The following is a 24365-nucleotide window of genomic DNA, read 5'->3' on the forward strand; positions in this document are numbered from 1 at the left end:
ATTTCCACGTGTTTTCCTCGAGTCCCTACAGTTCCCCGCGCTTTTTGCGACAAAACTGCTAGTGGCCAGGTTCCCCAGCCTTGAATTAAACAACGCACGTAGGACGATCGACATTGAACGAAGTGTGAAAACATTTAAACATGTAGGTAAGAACATTTCATTTTCTGTATTTTACTTTAGTTAACAATCTTCAGTCACAATAACAGTTATACATCTCAATCAACTGCACTGGAAATTCTTGATCGTCAGTTTACTGCGCAACTCAGTCGCACAGATAACGGATCCATGTGGAGATGCGATCCCGGCCAGGCCGCCATGAGGCTTTTGAAGCATAACAGAGCTACAGATTAATGAATGTTAAGCGTTGTACTAAACATCGCTGACTTTAACATGCAATCTTGCGTTACAACAGTGGTCACAATATTGCGGTAGTCCTTTTCGTGATTTAAACCTCCGCCATTTTGAATTTTTAATGAGGGTTGGGTGGAAACCGCATGCATTTCGATGTAAAAGAGAAAATTGAAATTGAGAACATAAAATACTGGGTAAAAGATTTTCTGAGCGATCTAGCACGGATAAAAAGTGAGTAATACCAAATTGAATTTTATCTCTAAATTTCTTCCCTTGGAGGTTTGCCCAGTATCTTGGGTTTTTTAATCTCAAAGATCTACAGCCCTCAACTTTCAAGAGAATAATCCTTTACCTGGTATCATAAATTTTCCAATATTCATAATTTGGGCAGATTTCAAAAGTTAATGAAAATTAATGAGCATTGGACTTCAAGGCCAGGCTCTTCGAAACACGATAAGTGCTAATCCAAGTTAACCACCATGGCATCTTATAGATTTTGTTCCAGGATTAGTGCGGATTGGGCTTTGAACAACTCGGCTCAGGGTTTTCCATAGAAACTCAGTATTACTGACATGCCCTGTTTGTTGGACTTTGTCCCATAATTTTTCACTTGGGCAGATATACAACCATGAAAGAGTTCATCTATTCAAAGTGTGCTAATTTGTGAAACAAAAATAATTGTATTTCGCTGGTCTTTTCTAAACACACAAAAAAAATCAATCTCATGTCTATATCAATTTGTTGTTCTCGACACAAGCTTCTTCATTTATCTCTCTAATCCTATTTTAAAAAGCTTTTGCATGCAATCTTCCCACAAAATTGAAAAACTAAAAAGGTTTTTCCCAAACTTTATAAAAATAACTACATTTCGTTCATCTTTTCTACACACATTATGATTAATCTTAATGACAGTAGCCTCCTAGCTTTAACTACTGTTTATACATTCTGTGCATATAATATATTGGACTGCTCCAAGAAAGTGTGCTTTCTAAAACAAAGATATTTTTACACAGTTTGTGACTATGCAAATAAAGCAGACCTTAGTGAGGGTTACTGGAGTCAAAAAAGAAAACTGGGGGTAACCTAGCATTTTTCAGACTGAGATACATGTAATTTATAAACATCAATTTTAACAAGAATCCCATACATTGTTGGGTATTTTAAAGCGTTTTTAACAATTATTGTTGTTGCTTAATAATCTCTGAAAAACGCATGGTTACCCCAAAGTTTCTTTTTGGATTCCAATAGCCCTTGCTAAGGTCTTGTTTTCCTTGATAGCCATAAGCTCCACAAAAATGCTTTAGTGTTAGGAGGGACAGTCCTTAAGTTTATTTCAATTATTCTGTTAAAATGTCTGGAGAGCAGCAGGCAAGTTTATTATTTTGTTGTTGACACAAGCTTCTTTACTCATCTGTCTTGCTAATCTTTCTTCCTACAAAATCAGGAAAAAAAAATTCAATTTTAGTATTTTGAATATAAAACATTACTCGGTATATAGAGAAGTAAGGGAATACTACCACTCACTGTACATAACTATGTAGTATTTATACTATAGTGACAGGATTTATGCAGAGTACCAAAGGGTAATACTTTTTGATTCACTTTGTCTGCAGTAGTGCACTTTGAATCTGAAATAAGCTGTTTTGAAGTAGGGTACATATATGTCATTTTACATTGCACAAAGAGAACAATAGTTGTTTAAGGGTTGATCTAAAGTAAGATACAAAATAGATTGACAGTTCAAGGTTCTGTGTGGTGCCCCTCCTCATAAAATTCCAAAGAGCCCTCCAACCCTAGACTTAGTCCAGTCCTGGTCCCTCCGCTGTCTGTCAGGCAACTCACCTCTGCATCCAGAGGGAGCAGGACTGGACGACCCCTAGTCTCCTTCGCAGCCGTTATTAGGGTTGTCATGCAATGCTCCTCCCCACTAGTGGGGAGGAGCGTTGCGTGACGACCCTAATAATGGCTGTGAAGGAGACTAGACTACCCCTAGACTATGTGTGGTCCTTTGTGTATCTCAGGGATAGTAAAACAAATAATCAAATGACTGAGGACAAATGCAGTTAACACCAGCATAAAAGAACAAGTGGATTAAGAACCTCCAGACTGAAATTCGTCATTTTAGACAACTGTTATAATTTTATAAAAACCTTACAATAAATATGTGAAGACTTTTTCAGGCTGACCTTGAAAAAAGTAGGCTCTTAAATGTGATTGTTTATTGTATCATCTCTTGCAAGGAGATGTGCAAAATGATGTGAGGCACATGGATGAAGGAGGATAGAAAATGTCACACCTTTTCACAGCAGGTGATTATTGCACATGCCTCCATGGTTCAGTACTCACTCGTGGTACTACCCCAGTGAGAAATACTAGAGACTACTTCTTCAGAGTAAATGTCTACCTCACCCAGGGTGGGGGAGAAGTGGAGGTGCATTTAAGGAGAAAATAAAAAATCTTATGTTTCAGATGTTTAGAATTTCTGGTGGATGTTACTGTTTACCATGAATAATATGGCAGCTATTACTGTAACAAGGTTCTCAAAATGATCATGATAAAGGACAAACCTTGCCAAAATTTTAGAACATCCTCCATTGTCTCAGCTTCCTACAGTAATCGAGATAAGAAAAAAATAAAATAAAATGAAACGCCGGGGCTTCAAGCACTCACCTGCTTTCCAAGTCATTGAAATTGGGGAAAGGGGGGGGGGGGGGGGGGGAGGACAATTCTCATTAATAACTACGGTAAGAATTTGTGAGACATATTCATTTATTATTGTAATTAGAGGCTACTCTATTTTGGAGTAAAATTTTGAACTGCAAAGAAAGTGGTGTCAAAAGTTAGTGTCTTGAGCCCTGAAAATGCACTACAACAGTATCTATTGTGCAACAACTGTTAGTCTTAGCCTCAAGCACTGATTAGTGTTTGCTGGGAAAATGCACAGTTTTAACAGTTAACGTTATGTACCTTTAATATTTGAAAATTGACCTTCCCATCCTCCAGCACTCGATAACCTAAACCAGAAAAGTGACATTGTCACAAAGAGATCACACTTGCTGAGCGTGTAAGGTTGAACATCTGTGACAGCAATTAATTAATGCATTCATTCAAGTACCATACATTACAGTTGAAGGCCCTGCTATAAGCAGGGTCCAATTACAAGAGGTTAATAATGTAGTGTTCTTATGTGGCTAGCTGGGACTATGACAGATTGATGTCTTTGAAGAGCTGTCCACTTATGGGAGGTTAGAATTATGGTGTTGCTGTGTTTTTTTGTGGTGTATACCTGCCAACTCTCATGCCTAAGGCATCAGAGTTTCACGCCTGTGGGTTGAAAACTTCGATCTCACGCCAGCTCAAAATTACAGAATTACAAAATACAAAATTACAAATTACAGTTTTTCATGCCTGGTTGATAAAAGTGAGCTATTACAGCCTTAACTGACACACTTCTCAAAAATAATTATGTAAACTCAAACCAATGTGAGAAACGAAAAGTCAATGTAAAATGAGTAAATCATGACGATATTTTCCCCGAAATCTTGTTTTTTAAGGTCCCGGTATGGAGCACTCCCAGGATAAAAATCTCAAAAGTTGGCAGGTATTAGTCACTGTGGTGGGACCAGGTATGACTGAATGACAAGCTTACAAACAAGGTTTACAGCCGACGACATGTAAAGCCTGGTAGTTCTAAGTGCATGCACCACCCATAATTCCCCTTCTTGGCCTCCTTATTTCTGGGCTTTTGGCCCCTTGGATTGACCTTTTATGCAAGAGCAGTGACTAATATAAAGAATTTGCCAAAATTTGTAACAGATTTACATTTACTGTATTCAGTGTCTCAACAATAATTTATAATTTGTGATAAATTTGTATTTTTCTCAAGGAGATCAGTTAGGCCAACAACCATGAACTGGGAAAACTTTTTACTTGCCACTGAAAATGGCTCTAAAGGTGTACACTGTAGATTACTGAAGCCTTTGGAAGATATCCAGGAATCCGTTTCTTGAAGGTCCTGAGAACTTACCAGGCTTGAATAGTATCTTTGGTGAGAAACGTTTCTCAAGTACAGAAGCCAATTTTTATTAGCTTTGAATGCTAAATTTTAAAATCTTTATAGTTCTATGACAAGATTGGCCAAGTACCATGCCTGTAAATCAGTGAAAAACATTAAAGTATTAATACTTATTGGGCCCAGTAAGTTATCGGGAATTTCGAGAAATGGTCCCCAGAGTATTTAACATTGTCTCTTTTTTTTTTCTCGTGAGAAAATGTCCTTGGTTATAGTACTAGTCATTATGATTTTTTATGAGAAATCGGGGTAACCAATAGCATTTTCTCATTTAAAAGGCTAGATCATGCAGTTAAAACAAAAATGATGCAATATTGTTTTACTATTCATTCAAAGTGAAATATCCCTTTCCCTCAAACCAAAACAAAGGGAAACAGCCAACTTTGATCAAAGACAGGCTCCAAGGGCTAGATTCATGAAGCCCTTCTAAGTTAAGATGTGTTCTAAGTATTGTTTATTAACAATAGACTATTACATTGGAACCTCTCCTTACGGACACCTCTTTTAATTAATACGGACACCTCTCTATAACGGACAGTTCACTTGGTCCCTGAGAGACCGAAATCCATATAGAGCCTACCTCCCTAAAACGGACACCTCTATAATGCGGACACTTATCCCTGTCCCCTTGGTGTCCGTAATAAAGAGGTTCAACTGTATTAGAATAGCAAAAGGCTTTGTCAAGAAACAACCCTTACAATAGAATTCTCGAAGTCACTCGCTCGCTTCTCATTGAATGGACCTGGCGCAAGCTCTCGCTCACTCGCTTGACGATCGCACTTCACACTTCTAAGAAAGGTGCATGATACCGTTTCGCACTCTCTGAGCTTGACTTGTAAGCAAGTCTACCCTTACAATGTATAGGACACATCTTAAGTCAGAAAGGGCTTTGTGAATCTACTTGCCCAGAATTTCAGAAACACAAACTCACTCCACTGTCTAAAACAGTTCGTCTTAATGTTACTCACCTATGACAGAGGGAGCTTGACGGCTACAGTGCCGTGAAAACATGGACAGGGAATTTGCACCACAGTCATGGATAACAATGTAATCACCTTGTTCAACCTAAGATCAGAATAACACACAATACTAAGTAAAGAACTTAACACAAACCAGGAACAAATTTATGACCTATAGGAGAAAATTATAATCCCTTGGGGTATTCCTCAACATGTGGTCGTTTTGGACATTTTGTTGCGTGACTGACACCACCTCAAATCATGTGACAAAAATTATCATCTCACAACTTGACAAAGACTCTGCGTCGAAGGAGGCAAAAGCCTGTATGATTAAAAGTATTTTTGGATCTTGAAAAATAACTTGTTTTCAAAATTACTTTTATTACTAGTTTTAGTAAGGAGTTGTAATTGTATAACTTCTCCACCCAAGAAATGAATAAACAAAACTTTACAATGTGAGCACAGTTTGTGAGCTTATTTACCATTGGAAGGAGGATATCTCGTTTAACTACATCACCAGAGAAACAAAGTGGTCCAGCAATGTTATGGCGCATTTTCTGTGGAATGAAAAACATTAACAAAAAGTCTTGGCTTGTGAAGTATTAACTAGATTGAAGTACTGTGTAAAGAATAAAGTATTCTGTATTCATTTTCCTACCTACATCACAGACATGTACAGAAAAGAGTACTGTAAATTACAAGTTTCTGAACATAATTATAAGCCATGAGCTTTAATTATAATTATATTATTATTAGTTGAATGGACTTTTTTTAGCTTATTTTTGTGTGTTTTAAGATGGGTTGGGCACAATAATAACAGTTGTAATTTGTATATGTACATGTATAGGTGCTTATAAATTATTTGGAATGTCACAGGGGTCGATCCCTATTACTAAACTTAGGGTGGGGTACCCGACCGGTTAGCGATTACAAGTAGGTTGTTGGACTTGTAAATCTGGAGGACAGTGTAAGTACTCCTTTCTGATTACTTGAATTTCTAACACAGTAGCCCTGTAGTTACTGGACATTGTAAATGAGTTATTTAAAATAATGTTGCTTTAGTAATGTTACAATATTCTTTCATTTTTAGTATCTTCATGTAGCACTTTCTTTCTAATTGATGCAATATTAAGATTAGAGTCAAATATGATTCGCTAGAGGAAAACTGAAGAATGTTGAAAACCAGACACAATTTGGCACGACAGTCACGCAAATTAATTTTTTACAATAACTGTCTAAATTCCTATGCCCTGCTTGGCTCATAGCTACAGTATTGTCTTTGAGAGTACAGACAATAAAAATGGCGTCAGATGTAACACGTGCGCTTTCTTTACGGAAAATAAAGCCAATTCTGCTCGCACTTTTTGCATCTTATTGTAAAAAACAAATCAATGGCAGTTTTCTATGGTCTATACTATTAAAGACCATAAAATGATGCCATAAAATGTCCAAAATAAACTTGGCAGTGAAACCACTTGCTTGCGGCTCGTGGCTCCACTTGAGTTTTGAACATTTTTTGGTGTAATTAAATGGTCTATAAGAGTATAGACCATAGAAACCTGCCGTCAATTTGTGAATTGGCACCAGTTTCTGTACCCTGGCTCCAGAGGCCCGTTGTCTAAAAAATAAAAAGAGCAAACAACCGCATTGGCGGTTATCAAGAGCGGCTTCACTGTGGTTTGCTCTTACGAAAAAAAAATAACCTCTGGCACCCAGGGTACAGTTTCTGTTGTTTAAGCCTGGGTTATATCAAAAAAGATACATGCTTGCAAAAAATCTCTAGTACCCATTACAAAGAGAATATTATTTTAAATGAAATTAAAAATCTAATTTTTAATTCTTAACCTCTCCTTCTTTAGGTTTTCCACTGCTGTCAAAAACCTGTATGCGTCTCTGCAGAAAATAACAAAGGTAAAACTGTCAAGTTGTATATGATACAATAATATTAACTAACATTGTTATGATTTACACTGTATAATGATATTTACATCGTTTATTAGTGAATTATTATTTATTGTCTTTGTAATGATTTATTTAGTTGTAGCTGATGAATTGTCGGTGATTAAAAAAAGATTAGATAAAATAAACAAATAAAATAAAATAAAAATTAATGTCATCATGAGGCCAATTAATTTATTATTGAAATATTCCCCAATACATGTAGTTTCCTTAAACGAGTTCATGTACCAAGGCTGTTTGGAAAAGCTTGAAGCCCACAAGGCCAAAAGATGAGAAGTAAGGAGTCCAACCTGTTAAACATTACTGTTGGTGCTTAAACGAATTTCTAGATGCCCAGAGCAATTTCTAGGGCTTGTCTCCAGGCTACTGCATGGGTTCCTGCTAGGTAACAACCTTGTGTACATGTAGGGAAGTGTGACCATTAATTTTTATGTAGCTCAGGGCTTAAAACGTTTTTTTTTTAGGTGAGCACTTTAGTTAATTATCTGTAAAAATTGTGTGGATACCCCCAATTTTTTTTTGGATTTCAATAGTCCTTGCTAAGATCTGCTTTTCGCGCATAGTCATAAAGCACACAAAAATACGTCTTTATTAGTTGGCACTGTTTTTAATGTTATTCTGTACTTACTTTGTATGCTGGAGTGTTTGGGCAGTAACATGTCCTCAACATGATATCCTATATATTCATGCAATTATTCTGAAGATTATTAAATAAGTATATAATAAATTAAACAAATAGCTAGACTTCGACACACAAAAAAATTCAACTTTACATGACATGAAAAGGCTAAGATCAATATTTATTTTAATTGTATGTAAAGTACCAGCAGGCATTATTTCTTTTCTGTATGCAATGTAAGTTACACAGTGACAATTAAATTGTGAAATAAATAAATAAATAAATAAATAAATAAATAAATAAATATACAAATAAATAAAAATAACAGTGATAATAATAAAATTTGAGGAGGAATCACAATACACAAGCCTACAGGTTACTCCAGTTAAAAAGGGTAAATATTCTAAGAACAGGTCACTTAATTCTTTTTACCATAAACAATAGCATAAATTTGGGGCCACCACATGAACAATGAACAATTATGACAGAAACAATGATCATCCACAAACAATAGAGCTGCAGGTCTAATGATGTTAGGGGTTCTAAAAAGCTGTGTGCTATCTGTAAACTTGGGGTGGATGGGGTGCTCATGATGATGACGACTCGTGAGATTACGGCCTGCAAACACGAACTGAAGGGATAGGGGTTGGGGGGTGGTTGTGGGCGATGTTTTTTTAGCAAGTGGAAACTTCCACTTGTTTGAGCCTGTACCTCACTCCACCTTTTGAGACATTTTACTGAGTGGGCAGAATGAGTAAGTTTCAAACTGCACAATGGAAATGACAATTACCCTGGTTAAATAATTATTATACTGGCTTTTACATCAGGTACTTACAGCTCCAAAATGTATGAGAGCTATTCTAAGGTTCTTGGATGCCATCTTTGTGTATTCAACTCTGCTGGCTAGCCAGCCAGTCTACAAGAAGAAGAAAAGAATTAACTTGAAATACTTCTAAAACCCCTCCCTTCTACCAGGCATTAGGCAAGGCTGACAATCTCCATTATTTTGTAATTTCTCCTTGCAACACTGCTGCCAACTCATCACCAAGAAGATAGGTACATACGTAATGAAAGGAAAGAAATTGGGACCTTGAATTTATCACCAAAATGTATTTTGAATTCATGAACAATAAATATCGTCCTTTTAAAAGAAGCGTTCTCTTGTTCATAGAGTGTTTTCACATGACATCACGGCAGCCATGTTGGTGTCCCAAAACAAAGAAATGGCGGCCATGTTGATGTCCCAACCTAAACCTCTGGGAATTGCAGAACTTTTTTTTTATGTACTAAACACTTTCTTTTGTTTCATTAAACCAATATAGCCGGTAGTCATGTGAATGAAAACACTCCATTATAATACAAGAGAAGAAAGCAACTGATACTCTGAGTTGAGATTTAACTTGTTTTAAAATATGCAAATATATGTACCATCATTTGTTGAGTGAAATTTAAATATATATCAAAATATTAAAACTATAAATATAAAATTAAAATATATATATGAATTTTAAATTTAAAAAATATAATATTTTTTAAATTTAAAATTCAGCGTATCAAGGCTTGGGTCCAAAGGGAGTAATTATACTGTAAAAGCTTAAGTCTTTCAAAAATACACATCTTAATCGTGAAATTTGGTCAAATGTCCTGGTTTGTACGTTCAATTTTCTATGTGCTGAAGGCCATTTTGGAGTCTTGATAAGACTTTCTCAAACTCATTAATAATTCATCAAGATAAAACAAAGAAAATCACTACTGTCAAGGAGATTTCGAAATGAGAACTTAATTATCATAAAATTTGGTGAACTCTTACTTTGAATTACTTTTATTTTTACTTTGAATTGATGGTTTGAGAAGCTATATCAAACACTCAAAAAAGAAAAAAAAAAAATTTCTTGGGTGCACCTCGTTTTTTCTTGGTGTTTGGAAATCAGATGAACCAATCTTCCCTGTGTTTGATATAGTACTGTATTACAAGTAAGTCTCTGGCTTGCAAAAATGACAATTTATCTTCCACTCCCGGTCATTGTAAGGTTCATGGTGCCAAATGAATGTTCAGTGATCACAGTATGAATTTGTTGCACATTTCAAATCCATACCTTTGTATTGAATGCATGCCCAAATTCTGTTATTACTTGCTTAAACACACCATAGCTGGGAAACAGTTCTGGAACTTTTTCCTGGTAAAATATAATGCATATTAAAAAATACAAGGTTTAAATAAATTTTTAAAAAATCTGAAACCTCAGGATTGCTGCATTTTGCTAAATGTTAAAAAAGTTGTGGTTCACTTCCAATCCTTTTAAAATATACACTTGATTGAAGAAAGGTTGCCCCATGTGTGAAAGTGTGAATCATATTTACGATGTGACCTGATAGAATTGTGGAGTGATCTAATTTGCTTGAACCTGCTTTTGTTTCTCTTCGTCCATTTTTGCGACTGTATTTTTTTTTCTTTTAAAAACCAACAGTATTATGAAAATATCAGCAAGTTAGTCCTAAAAGCTGTATGTGCTTTTATTTTCTAACAAGAAGAATGCTTATAAGCCAATAAGTCAAATCCTCTGAGAAAGCTGTTGTCAGTCCTTTGTGGTTTAAACCTTTTAGCTGACATTTTTTCAGGTCCTTATAAGTAAAGGTTTGGTTATACATAGACAATTATATTTTTTCAGGTGAGTGTATATTAAGTTACCAGTACATAGTTACATGTATACAGACATGATGCATGTTGCATTGGTCTCCTGCTTTGTAATAATTATTAATCCTTAGATGAAGTTGGTGTCGATAAAAAGAGATCAACTCACAACTGACTTGTTGAAATCGTGTACTGACCATTGATAATAATTATTAACAGTAACTATCAATTTTAAATATGTAAATTTTCGGTTCATCATCTAGGATATTTTTAATGAGCTTACTTTCAGATCTTTAGCATATTCTTCAAAGGATGCTTGATGGGTGTCATCTGCGAGCTCAGTGTTAACCTTGAAATTATAATCATATTAATCACAACATGTCTAAAATCAATACTGTAAGACATTTTCTTTTCATGGATAAACTGCTGATTATGTAATCTAGTGTAATACGTTGAAGGCTTTACTGCAAAAGAGCCATTCTTATGTACATAACTTTTATTGTCCAAGAAATTGAAAAAAAATAAATAAATAAAAACAAAACAATAAACAGCATGCACTACGAATTTTCCCAGTTATTTTAGCATGTACATTAGTGTACTATGGATCTGCTATGTATATAACAGCTCTATATCTTAATGATTTGCCAAATGTATAGGTTAAATTTCTTTTACAGCCTTTTGTTCCAGCAAATGGCTAGCACAATAGGCTTGAATGATGAATGATAGAGAAACAGTTTGGAATTGAAGGACATAAATTCTTCAATCTTTAGTTTCATGTACACTCCGGACAATGGTTGTATTTTGTTTTTGTTAAATGTTGAAGTCAATTATTGGAAATAAATCAGACATTAATTTTGTAGATTCTATAATTATCTTTCAGTGTGCATGACTTGTACAGAACTGCAGCATTTAAAGTTTTTTTTTAGCTGCTGTACATGTTGCAACTTACTTTAAGTCCACCTCCTATGTCAACAACATCAACTTGAGTTTTTCCTACTCTGTGGTTCACTTCCTGATCAAGACAAAATTATTTATCCTTCAAAGTCAATTTGAAAGTTAACATTGTTCAAATAAAGCTATCCATAGTAATACATGTACCAAATGCAATGGATTTCTATGGAACTGTTTTGTAAAATGACCTATACAAAGACTCCAAGCTGACATTACACGTAGTACATATCCAGCAACCAACTTTTAAGGTGGCTAACAACAGTTTCCAACACTTTCCATTACTTGTACTTTGATGGATCAATACAACCATTCACCATTCTTTAATCATAGTAAAGGCTTGTCAGTAATGGTATCAAACAAATGTCCGACCATTCGTGGTCATTTTCTCAGCTCAATACATGTAGGTTATCACAGTAACAATGTACATTGTGTAACATGTTTTAGAAAACAGGCCTAATTAAATATTGTTTAAATTTTTAGTGTTATTAGTGATCAGAACTCAAAACGAGCTAAGTGACCCCAATATTTTACTATTGAGTTGTGATCAGGATGTCAAGACACAAAGTTTAAAATACTTTGAAGGAAGGGATTCGTGGTCAGAGCCACCTTAAATTTTCAAAGACTTAAATGAATGAATGAATGAATTAGGTACACTGTAATTAGATAAAATGAATGAAATATAACTATTAACGGGTAATCCATCAATTGGAAAACAATTTATGGTAAATTATTATCAGTGATAGGTTTTCTCACCAAAGCAAAATCTACAATGCATTTGACACTTTGGGTAAGAGAGCTGCAATCAAAACTCTAAAAATCAAAAATAGGAAACAATAGCATTAAAGAAATTGTATCAATGAACACATAATTTAAACTGTTTTTATGCACACACAGAGTGAGCAGAGAGGAAAAAATATATGTCATTTTTATATGCATAGAGACTTTAAATTCTAGTATGAGTACGACTACGAATACAGGATTGACTTCAAGTTTTTAGCGAAGCACTAAGAACAGATATGTCCCAGAAAGGTTCAGTTTTTACTCTTTACGATCGACGAACTTGATGCAGTTGTTTTGCATGGTGACAGCTAAGCCCCTTCGTGATTCCCGTATGTTTCAAGGACTTGTTTTCGCCACTATGCCATTCTTACAAAAACTTGTAGTAAAATGATGACGGCTACATTGTATCTCGTTTTCTTGCCAAAATGACACTGGTTCATGCGTGCACACTCTTTATTTGTCTATTAGAAACACTCGTACTCGCGTACTCAAACTAAAAACTAAAGGTCTCTATATAGAAAAGAGTGTTTTATTATGATTGGTTTAATATAATGTAAAACAACATGAAGGCAAAAACAGGGTTTACACCAGTTGGCTTGTAAATTTAAATGTTCTCTAATTTTTAAACAGAAAATTGCATGCAAAAATTATGCCACTGAATGATATTTAAGTGGAAAATCCCTCTGAGAATAATATAAGCCTCAGCTTCCCCCTAAATATAAATATATATCACAGGACCACTGCATGGGGTTGGTTTATGTAAACTAGAGCATTTTAACTTTATTAGAATTTCAGCTATTTTCGTCGTCAATCCCAACCAATTTTGAAACACAAAAATACTTTATTCTCTACAATAATTTATGTAATATATGCGCTCTAAATCTGTTTTCCCTTCAAAATAAGCCCTCCCCACGATGTACAATACACAGTATGCTGTAGGCCCCCTAAAAAGTCCATTGAATTCATTACAAGAAACCAACTCAAACAAAGGAAAATACCTCTCTGGAAATTAAAAAGAAATACAAAGAAAATGAAGCAACCTATTAGTCTCAACAGATCTGCAAAGAGGCTCATTTTTCAAGCAAAAAAGGGAAATGCAAATTAAAAGATGCTATAACATCAAAAACGCTGAAGACATACCAGTTTTAAGGGGAAAATTGAAACAAAAAATTCAAGCAAAAGTGCAAAGAATAAGGAGATTTAAAAAAAGAAACAATTTCTTCTTTAACAACAACAACAGCAACTTTATTCTACCCCTACAGAGCACTTCAGCTGAAATGACATAAAACATACTACAAAATAGAAAAAGGGGTACTGGCTTCCTAAAATAACTTGAGAGTTAAAGAACAAGGAAGCCAATTTACAGGAAAATTCTGTCTTCAGACAGAACAAGGTCTTTAACCCTTTCCCGACCAAGAGTGCCATATGGCACAAGACGCAATTATGAGCTCAGTATTTGGTCAATTTGTGTGAAATTTGCACAACCAAAAGATCTTCGAAAGATCTATAAATTGAAGGCATAAAATCATGCCCCCCTCCTATATGAGACTTGATTTACCACCCCTCAAACTTTTGGATTTTTTTCTCTTTGTGCGTTAAGGGTCCAGTTGATATCTTACAACAAGCAATGCACTGAGAGCTGTACATTAAGCTATAGTTTAGGGGGATACCCAATATGTAACACGAATAAGAAAATTTTCAAAGTTTTTCTTCTTTCGTTTTGGACTTTTCTCACTCTAATATGTGACCTCCTCCATCTCTGTAGGTGTGCTTTATAGCACACCCCAGAAAATACCTTTTAAATGGTATATCACATGTAGTCTCTCAGTTCATAGTTAGCGATTTAGAAAAATTCGCCATTTCCCTCAGACGGGAAAGGGTTAAAGAGGATAATGCAAAGAAATTCTATCAAGAATTTAATTGGAAAAAACAAAAAAAACGACAAAAAAATTAAAGAAAACGATTGATCATTGTCAATGAACCACCCAGGACTGCAAATAACGGCCGGTCAATGGACAATGTCCGGTCAAAATTGGGTATTGACCGGACAAATCCTTGGATTGCCGGACATCTTGTCCGGTCCTTTACCGACTCGTTCAGAGAAATTTTAATTTTTAACTATTTGAAAATCACCAGGGACAACATTTATGTTTCCGAAAGAAAAAAACATGGATATATAACTAGACAAATTAGTGGTCGAGAAATTCCCGGTAGTCGCAAACTTCCACGATGTTATCAAGTCCTATCGCAACCGCAAATCATCGTGTCTTCCGTTATTTTATTTACTTTAAGTGTTTCCAATTAGTAGAGTGTTCTACCTTTGGCTAGATACCATGATTGACTCTTAAATAAAGTGATTGATTGTTTGATTGATTGAATGATCGGAAAGCACCCTCACAAAGACTAATCTCGTGGCATCAAGAATACTCCACGGCAAGGCTGCCCGCTGTCACCTTACTTGTTCATTCTAGCCGCAGAAGTTCTTGCTGACGCAATAAGGAAACATAATAATATTAAAGGCATATTAGTTGATGGACAGGAAATTAAAATCATTCTATATGCAGACGATACAACTCTTATTTTAGATGGATCTAGGGCATCCTTCCAAAATTCACTACAGATTTTAGAGTTTTTTAGAGCGATATCCAGCCTCCAACTAAATTATGAAAAGACAGAAGTGCTGTGGATTGGCGCAAATGCAGGAAGCGAAGAAAAACTGTGCCCCGAGCAAGATTTAAGGTGGATGAGAGATAAAGTAAAAACTCTAGGGGTATGGCTCTCATCAGACCCAGAAATAATGTTGAAAGTTAACTACGAGGAAAAAATAACAAAACTTAAGGCAAGCTTGGGCTGCTGGGAATTGCGTAGATTAAGTCTGCTGGGAAAAATTACTGTATTAAAAAGCTTAATTGTCTCTCAACTCACGTATATTTTGTCACCTTTGCCAACAAACCAGTGTGCAATTGGTGAAGTCAACACCCTATTCTTTAAGTTTTTGTGGGATGGCAAAGGCGACGAGATTAAGCGTGATATAATGATAAGTGATTATGAAGATGGAGGTTTAAAGATGATTGATATAAGGCTCTTTACTGAAGCTTTGAAACTTAGTTGGGTGAAAAAATACCTTGACAAAGGAAATGAGGCAAAATGGAAGCTTTTCTTCAATGTACAATTAAGAGACTTAGGCGGAGACATTATTTTCAAAGGTAATCTCCACAAGAAGGATATATTAACTTACTTTAAGGTATCGGATGTTTTCTTGCAAGAAATTTTGCAAATTTGGTCAAATGTTATCTACGAAGATAACATTTGCTCAAAGAAACAGTTACTGTCACAGAGTCTCTGGCCAAATTCTCTTATTCGTGTTAATAATAAACCAATACACTATTTATTATGGTCTTCTCAAGGAATACAGAATATCGGTCATTTGATGGAAAATGAGACCAGATTTTTATCTTTCTCTGAATTTAAAGAACGTTTTCACATCAAGATAAATTTTCTGTCTTTCTATGGAGTGATATCAGCTGTAAAACATCTGGTTATAACCTTTAAAAATAACGCCTCTCAGGAAAGCATCAACTACGAAAGTTTTCTTGATAAGTTTCTAAAGGCCAAAAATACAAATAAGATAGTACACAGAAAACTTATAGAAAAGAAACGAAAGCAGCCCGTGAATAGCCAAACGAAATGGTCGGAAGACTGCATGATAGAAAAAAATGAACCTATTGACTGGAAGACTGCTTACGGGCTGCCCTTTAAATGTACGAAAATCTCAAAACTTCGCGTTTTCCAATTTAAACTGCTACACAGGAGACTTGCCACTAATGATTTCTTAAAAAAAATAAAGCTAAGGGATAACGATCTTTGCAATTTCTGCCAAATTGAAGAGGAAACTCTCATCCATCTTTTCTGGAACTGTACGGTAACGTCCAGTTCCTGGCATAATTTTAGGCAATGGCTGCTCAGAAACGAATCTTCTGTGCGTTCTCTTGAGCTAACCCCTTCCTTGGTCATAGGCTTAAAGACCCACCCACTATTTTGCAAAAATTTTTACTTTTTATTCTTAGTCGCAAGACTTTATATCTGGACTTGTAGAATACAAATGACTCATCCTACAATTGACACGTTCCCCCTTTTCCTCTCACATTACAATCTTTAAAAGGTAGCTGCTTCTTGTTTTTTTTTTCTTTCTTGCCTTTTGCAGAGTATGTGCCACGTGGGTGGAACGGTAGCTGGTGTGGATGCATGTTTAATTAGAAGTATAATTATTTAATATCACGTATCTGTTATGAGAAAAAAATGTAAACATTACGCATTTACTTGACGTGATTGTTGTAACTGTAGTGTGACAGTAACAGTGTTACAACTGTACTGTAATGTAATTACAAATTAATTAATCTAAACAGTGTCGGGAATCTTGTCAGTATTGTAATGCAGTAATGTAGGTATTGTAAGTACTGTTTAGTGTAAGCATTGTAAGTATTGTAAGTATTTATTTAGTATTGCAAAATAAAAAAAAATAAAAATAAATAAATAAAAAAAAAGAATACTCCACGTAGCATTTGTTGCAAAGTGCGAAAAGCGAACAAACAATACGTTACTTCTGGCAGACCCTGCAAAACATGCTTGGTTACTAAGCTTTCTGGTGATTTCAACACTCAATGCAACTCAAAAATGGAGCGTATAAAAGTGGAGAATAAGGTCGTCTTAAAGGGATTCTAAAAGGAAAAAAGTCAGCGAGCGCAACAATGGTACTTGGAATAAGACGCCATGCATTTAATACAATTACATACAGTACTGCCGAATTTCGAAACCCTAAGACGATAATTTATGATTTAAAGTTACGTGTTTCTTGTTTATGTTTACATTTCAATTAGCTTCTTGTTTTCAAATTAATTAAGAGACCGATTGAACCTTTCAGCTTTCATATATTCTGCACATTTTACTTAAAGTTCAGTTGTAGAAATGATGTGGCGATTGCTAAAGTGTAATGTGTATAAGTGATTTTGCCAGATGTGCGGTTGTATCTTGCGTAAGCGTTCCATGTATTGCATGCGAGGCTGCTTCTGCAGTAAAGAGTAGTTAAACTATTAACTTGTAATTTTTATTGCCAAACCGACTTGGATTCAGTTGTTTTCTTAGTTATAAAAGGATTACTGTGCAATCTGGGTTCACTATCGCAAGAGTTACGACTGTTAAAATTTGACGGACCAAAAACGGGTAGTGTCCGAGCAAAAACATGTTTGACCGGACAACATGACCGGCGCCTGCCTGTTAGTTATTTGCAGCCCTGCCACCATCTATCGAAGGTGTTGTAGACTTTTGGAGCAAAATTTGGGAAAAGGAAAAGACACGCTTGCAGTCATAACACAGAATTGTTAAAAAAGTATATAAAATTATATGACTGGCTGAACAAAGATCGCAGCTAGAGCCAACTGTGAAGAGTGCAGACTTCAGAAGAAACAACCTAATTGCTATCAACAAATTAGCAGCAATTGGAAAGCCCCTGGAATAGACAAAGTCAAAGGTGCATTTAACCCCCTAATGAAAACAAATGCTCATCCTAGATGACGGGAAGTACAATAAATTGACTATAGTGTGATGCAATGACATTAAGTTTAAAAGTAATAATTATTGTGACAGATGCTATAGCTCTTTTTACACAATAATTTATAGTTCATCATGCAATGTGCTGTATGCATGCTGTATATTCACCAACTGAGTAATAGCTACGGTAAACCATATCTAAAAAAAATAAATATACCCAAAATAATGTAACTGAGATTTCATTACAATAATTAAAGCAACAACCAGAACTCTAGCTTAAATGTTTGTTTTTGCTTAGCAAAAACTGGATGCATGTCCATGGCAAGTGACCAATGGGTATTACCACAGCCAGTAGCATATTTGTCATAGTGACAGGTCACTAGAGAGCTAGCCCTTGTATAAGTTATAGTCTCTCTAGGGCTACCATTCGTGCTTGTATATGATTACCTGAGACCCAACATGTGTATGGACTCCTGTTAACCAAGGCCGTTCGATATACCATCTGATTAATTCTTCCTTTGATGATTCTGTAAGCTATGCATTGAAGAAATAAGAGTCTCAGTACAGTACATACAGCGTATCTTCCCTTCCTGATCCTATATACACTGTACGATATGTGTAACGTTTAAATAAATAAATAAATAAATAAATAAATAAATAAATAAATAAATAAATAAATAAATAAATAAATAAGTATTAAGTACTGTAAGCAAGCAAGCAAGCAACTAACTAACTAACTAACTAACAAACTAACTAACTAAATAAATAAATAAATAAATAAATAAAAATAGTCATTTTAATGTGCACTGTAATATTTATGTGAATTAGAGCTGAGTGTATTTTAATAAATAATTTATTAATTATTTAACATCAAAATTAATATTATTAATTAATTAATTAATTAATATCAAAATACAAGTAAATATACATACTTGAACTCCAAACTTTGAATCTGGAGTGCTCACACTACAAATTAAAAAACAAATAATTATTATTGGCAAGAACTTATAGTACAAAAATAACATATTAAGTGTATCTGTGAAATATGGGGCAGTTACTTATAGTCCTGTTTCTTCTTGGTTACAACTCTGCGATGATGTTTTGTGAGGAAACTGACAGTTAGACCAATCTAATTATAAGGTACATGCAAATGGTAGAACGATCAAAGTATCCTGTATGAAAGCTGGTCTTTCAAGAAGCACCATACTGCTCAGGCTTGTTTGGATTTCCTTTTCCCGAGTATGCCTGTGTCACTCACTGAATGACATGTGTCATTCTCATTTGAGGGGTGTGTGGAATAAGGCCCTAAGTGACTTTTGATGTAAGGTCAAATTCTCCTTTTGTTTCACAAGCGAATAAAAGGCAATTTGGAACACTTAGGAAAATCTAGCAATTTATCAAAAGGCACCCCTTCATTTGTTTTAACCACACTTTTAAAATTAAAACATACCAATATCACATTTAATTGTGCATATGCTACACTTTGAGATTCGAATCCTAGCAGTGTGTGGGACATTTGCCACGTGAACCTAGTTTAATGGCCTTAGCTCCCACGAGTCTCCTGTAGTTCAGTGGGAGAGCATCCGAACTAGTAATCGGAAGGTCATAGGTTCAAACTTAGATTTTCTTTTTCTGAGTATGCCTGTGTCACTGAAAATATACATCATTCTCAACGGAGTAAATGTGGTAGGTACATACATGTACATGAATGTATAGTTGTCTGTTTAGTGACTGCATTATGGGATGCCTTGGACTCAAATTCCAGACAAATAATTAAATTAATTTAAAATTGCTTTAAATTACCCACCTCAAGGCTTGAATGTCACCAGCACCAATTAGTGGATTTAATCTGATTCCTATTGTGGACTTTGAATGCCTGTTCATTAGAAAGAGAATTAACAGCCATATCACGATATCTTGTTACAGCTGACATGTTCATATAACCTCAAGTGTATACGTAACTTTTCAGCACTTTGACAGTTGAGGGAAAATGTGGGTCATAAAGTTTCTCTAAATTATAAACATTGCATTATGTCCAATATGTACTTACGGAAGATCCTTGTTCATGATTTCCGTCATGACCTCAAGTTCTTGAAAATTGTCAGCATTTACGAGAATTCCTTGCTCTAAGGCAAACTCTAAAGCAGCATTGGAAAAGTTAATTGAGTCAAACATAAGTAAATGAAAACAAATAAATAAAATGATATTAGTAAAGAAGGTAAGGATAAATTATGTAGAAGGGTATTAACAATGCCATACTTAATTCAGGCTGTGTTTTGACTGGTGAGTCAAATACTATTTTCTCAGGAGGAAATCCAACATCCAAGGCATGCAGCACTTCACCAATTGATGCGCATTCAACACCATGGCCCTTAAAAAAACCAAGAGAAAGTAACTTGATCAGAGATCAGTTGATCACAGCCACAACTATTAAAAACTGACAGAGGTAGGAGTCAATCTTTAAAAAAGTTCATACACTGTAGAAATCTAGTTAAAATGTACAAATGCGTTATCTTACAATAACATGTATCTTAAGGGTGCGATTTGAGTCACAGCACCTAGACAATAGGGCATTTTTAGTTAAGATGGAGAGCAGGGCTGGCAATGAGTGGTGAGAGCACTTGCCTCCTACCAGTACGTACGGCCTAGGTTTGATTCCCCAACTCTGTGCAATATGTGGGTTGAGTTTGTTGTTGGTTCTTGTCCTTGCTCGGAGAGGTTTTTCTCTGGGTACTTCGGTTTTCCCCTCTCCTCAAAAACCAACATTTCTAAGATCCAATTTGATCTGGTAAGCGTCCTCAATTAGTGCTCCGCATTAAATGACACTTACAGTCGGACCTCTATTAAGCGGCCACCCTGGGGACTTTGAAAACTGGCTGCTTAATAGAGGTTGGCCGTTAAATAGAGGTATCGAATACAGCACTTTACTGACAACTGAATAATTCGGGACTTTGGAAAGTGGCCGCTTAATGGAGGATGGCCGCTTAATAGGTGGCCGCTTAATAGAGGTCCGACTGTATTTATAAAAGTGATTAAGAGATACTGTAGGTATGGAATGGGTAACTTAAGTCTTAAGGACAATTGAAGAGCACAGATCACATAATTTTTTCAGATTGCTTTTTGTTGTTTTAGCTCAGATTCACCAGGATTTTTGCATGTGGCATAATGGCCTTCAGAAAAAATTGCTCTGTTTTATCTCCTGCTTTGCACTTCAGTTCAATAAAAAACCTATGATTAGGGCAAAATTTCTGTTATCACAAAACGAAGCACAAAACAGTGGATAAAACATTGGAGAAACATTTTGTGAAGGAATTCAAGACCACATGCATAAACTCTGGTGAATCGTAGCTAAAACAACGGAAAGCGATGTGAAATGTGACAAAGGTCGGTTATGCTCTGAGCCCTTCAATTTTTTCCAATACTGAGTTATTGACAAGCACTACTTTGACTGTTCGATCACAGTCCTTCTTTTCTGTGAGATTTTTGAGACTTGTACGCTTCGATGGAATTGCTGCCATATTGGTTTGTAAAAGTGAGTGCAACCTGGGGAGAGTGTCTAAACTACCAAGGGGAGTGGGAGTGGGGGTAAATTGAGTGGGAGAGGGGGAGGGGGAGCCTCCCCACTCCTGCTCCCCTCAGTAGATTAGACACTCTCCCTAGGTTGTGATCACTGAAATTTTCAACTGACACTTTCCTGAAGAGAGCTTTAGATTTTCTTTACAACTTAATCAAATTCTGAATTTTCAAGCCGATTAATGCCCTCCGAACAGATGTCCACCAGAATGAACTGTTGGCTGCCCCTGAATTGTGCAACATTGTATTCAGCAATGCATAACTTATAATTTTTATATAGTTGTATTATTATATAAATTGTATTGTAGTAGTATTCTGAGGTACAATCAAGGTGGCTTCAGACGTGGGAACAGCTGCAGCCAACAGATCCATACTCTGAGATGTATCATCGAAGGCTTCCAGGCAACATTGTAGTTGCCACCTTTATAGATTTCTGGAACGCCTTTGATTCCATCAACCCAGAGTCCACATTTGCCATACTTCATCATCATGGCATCCCAGCCAAAATCCCTAGTGCAATAGGAGTCCCTTATGACAACTCTAAAAGTGCTGTGCTAGTTGACAGCCAGATGTCCGAAGGCTTTGAAGTAACCACCACTGTCCTTCAAGGTGATGTTCTTGACCCATTTCTTTTAGTTATCGTCTTGGACTATGTTACGTGCCAGGCCACAAGTAACAATGCTAACAATGGCCTACTGATCCATCCTTAGAGGTCACCCAGGCATCCAGCAAAGTACCTTAATGACCTTGACTTTACTGATGACAACAGCCTTCTAGAATCCTCCTTCAAAAGAGCTCAGGTGCAACTGTCCCTCACTGTAGAAGCAGCAGCCAGTGTAGGGTTCCTTACAACACCAGCAAAACAGAGTTCATGGCCCTAAATTGTCCCGGGAATCAAAAGCTTACTGTAGGGCCAGAAACACTAAAACAGGCCAACAAGTTCTGCTATGTAGGCTCCATGGTTATCACTAGTCTCAACAACTTGAAGCGTTGGAAGGCCCTTGGATGGTCCACACGCTGGAGCCTCAACAAGATCTGGTACTCACTGTCAATAACTTTGGACTTGAAGCTCTGCCTCTTTAAAAAAACATGTCTATTCGTTCTTCTGTATGATTGCAAAACTTGGATAATCACCAAGGACATGAGTGAAAAACTAGATGTTTTCATTATCTCATGCTATACATGTTGAACATCAAATGCCTGGACAAAGTTTCAAATTACAGAATTTATGATCTCAATGGCACGTACGAGCCCTTTGACGGTCATCTTTCGACAGCTCAAGTTCCTTGGTCACATTTTGTGCACGGGAGGGGAGAAGACCCTCAGGAAGACCGCAGAAGTCCTTCCCCTGCCAAGTCCAGGAATGGATTGATTCCAACAATTACCTCTGAGATGATGACATTGTGTACACAAGATATTGGCCCAAGATCGAGCCAGTTGGAGATGCCTTACAGTCAACTGTTTCTAACCTGACCAATGATGATGTATTGTACAAATAACAGTAGTCACAATACTCTACACATTGTTTGCAATACAATGGGTCCACCCCTAGCCTGCTAGATGCAACTCTGCATACATTAGTTATGTATGGAATTGTGTGCAGTGTGTCCCAGGGTTAAGGCTGACACATTTTGAAAATGGGTAGCCTGCATGGCCGGCATAATCGGGGAAGGGGAGGGGGAGTGAGGGAGGCGGGAAAAAATGAGGGGGGATTGGCCACGCAGGCTAGAAAAATGGTTTACCATATAGCCAACGTAAAGAGAAGCACCTCTCCTTAATACGATTTTCTTTGACATTGGCACTTATAGCCTGACATGATTGCGCTACTGAGCAGTCTGACTTTGGTACAATGGTACAGCAATAATAATTTGTTTTTCACCTTTTCCAGTACAATTTTCATCATAGCTGATACTGGATTGGCTTTCATAGCCATGGCATGGAAGACACCTGGAAGAAATGGAGACAACCAAAGATGAACAGGTGTACAGTCGTATGTGCTTCAGAATACAGACCGATTTTTCTTTCGGGTTTCTAAGGCTAGGCCTGGAGTAACTAGGGAATACCCCGCCACTCCATTATTGTGTGGTCCCCGGAGATGTCACACAAAGAACGAGGTATAGTCATACAGTGATGTGTGATGATTAATTTTGGAGTGGCGGGGTATTCCCTAGTTAAGCCAAACAGAAAAAGATACTTCACCAGGCACTCATAATCTGTATATCTATATGGGAAAAACATTTATACACATATACATTGTAATGATCGAGGTTTACCTTCTCCAAATGCATTCTTTGCTCTCTCGAGACCAGCCTCAAACTCATCAAGATCGTAAAAAACAGCAGCATGTTGCGGCTTTCCTGGCTCATAAAAAAGGGAATTCGAAGGCGGACCTAAAAGGCCATCGCATATGGCAGCCTTTAGGGCTGCACTCGCCGTTCTATCGGACATTGTTTACTTTCGATTTCCAGAACTTCCGGGATGCGGGATGAAACTCCCGCGAAAGTGCAGTGATTAGTTAGTTTTTTTGTGTATCTTATAATGAATAGTCTTAGTTGTAACAGAAACTTTGCAGTTGGCCAGTAGCCTGAAGAGCAGGCGTATTTTTAGTTGGCGAGCGGTAAAGGATACGATACAGGATACGAATACTCTATGCCGCCATCTTGGATGATAAAAGTGACAGAGGGTTGGGGCGAGCCCAAAAAGGATTCCGAGGGAGAGGACGACGGGTTTAAAAAGGGAGGAGGGGGAGGGGAAAAAGACTGCGTTTTTTCTCTCTCTTCCACGAACCTCACCCACCCCTCCCCCACTAGTCCCAATTCTCTACTAGCTGTGCATCTAAAATGGCGGCCTTTCTGAACGAGCGTCCCTACACCCAAAAACGCCTGCTTTGCCAGGGGCAGATCCTTCGCAGCCGTTATTGGG

At 36.5% G+C, this 24365-nt stretch overlaps 1 protein-coding gene and 1 long non-coding RNA gene across 3 annotated transcripts; one reads left to right on the forward strand and one right to left on the reverse strand.

Annotated features, from left to right (window-relative positions):
- The first annotated feature begins 90 nt into the window (after positions 1–90).
- Positions 91–23316, forward strand: LOC146480548 (uncharacterized). Its single transcript, XR_014864723.1, has 6 exons — positions 91–146; positions 2592–2660; positions 3906–3977; positions 7242–7293; positions 20178–20316; positions 21755–23316. It is a non-coding gene; the product is annotated as an uncharacterized LOC146480548 (long non-coding RNA).
- Positions 142–24088, reverse strand: LOC146480549 (uncharacterized). 2 transcript variants are annotated; one of them, XM_085109725.1, is made up of 19 exons: positions 23717–24088; positions 23323–23390; positions 20130–20241; positions 19921–20008; positions 19678–19746; positions 18803–18836; positions 18318–18404; positions 12297–12353; positions 11542–11604; positions 10876–10941; positions 10057–10137; positions 8796–8876; positions 7970–8017; positions 7228–7275; positions 5865–5939; positions 5392–5488; positions 3319–3365; positions 2919–2958; positions 142–1783 (listed from the first exon to the last, which is right to left on the reverse strand). In XM_085109725.1, the coding sequence occupies exons 1-19, from the start codon at positions 23889–23891 to the stop codon at positions 1755–1757; spliced, it is 1365 nt and encodes a 454-aa protein (XP_084965851.1). In that variant the 5' UTR covers positions 23892–24088; the 3' UTR covers positions 142–1754. The 2 variants fall into 2 exon arrangements, with proteins under 2 accessions (XP_084965851.1, XP_084965852.1); XM_085109726.1 differs by lacking the exons at positions 7228–7275; positions 7970–8017 and having other exon boundaries at positions 23717–24086.
- Between the last annotated feature and the right edge of the window lie 277 nt (positions 24089–24365).

The sequence above is a fragment of the Pavona decussata genome, unplaced genomic scaffold, assembly GCF_977016875.1.
Source record: "Pavona decussata unplaced genomic scaffold, jaPavDecu1.1 SCAFFOLD_53, whole genome shotgun sequence".
Classification (NCBI taxonomy): Eukaryota; Metazoa; Cnidaria; class Anthozoa; order Scleractinia; family Agariciidae; genus Pavona; species Pavona decussata.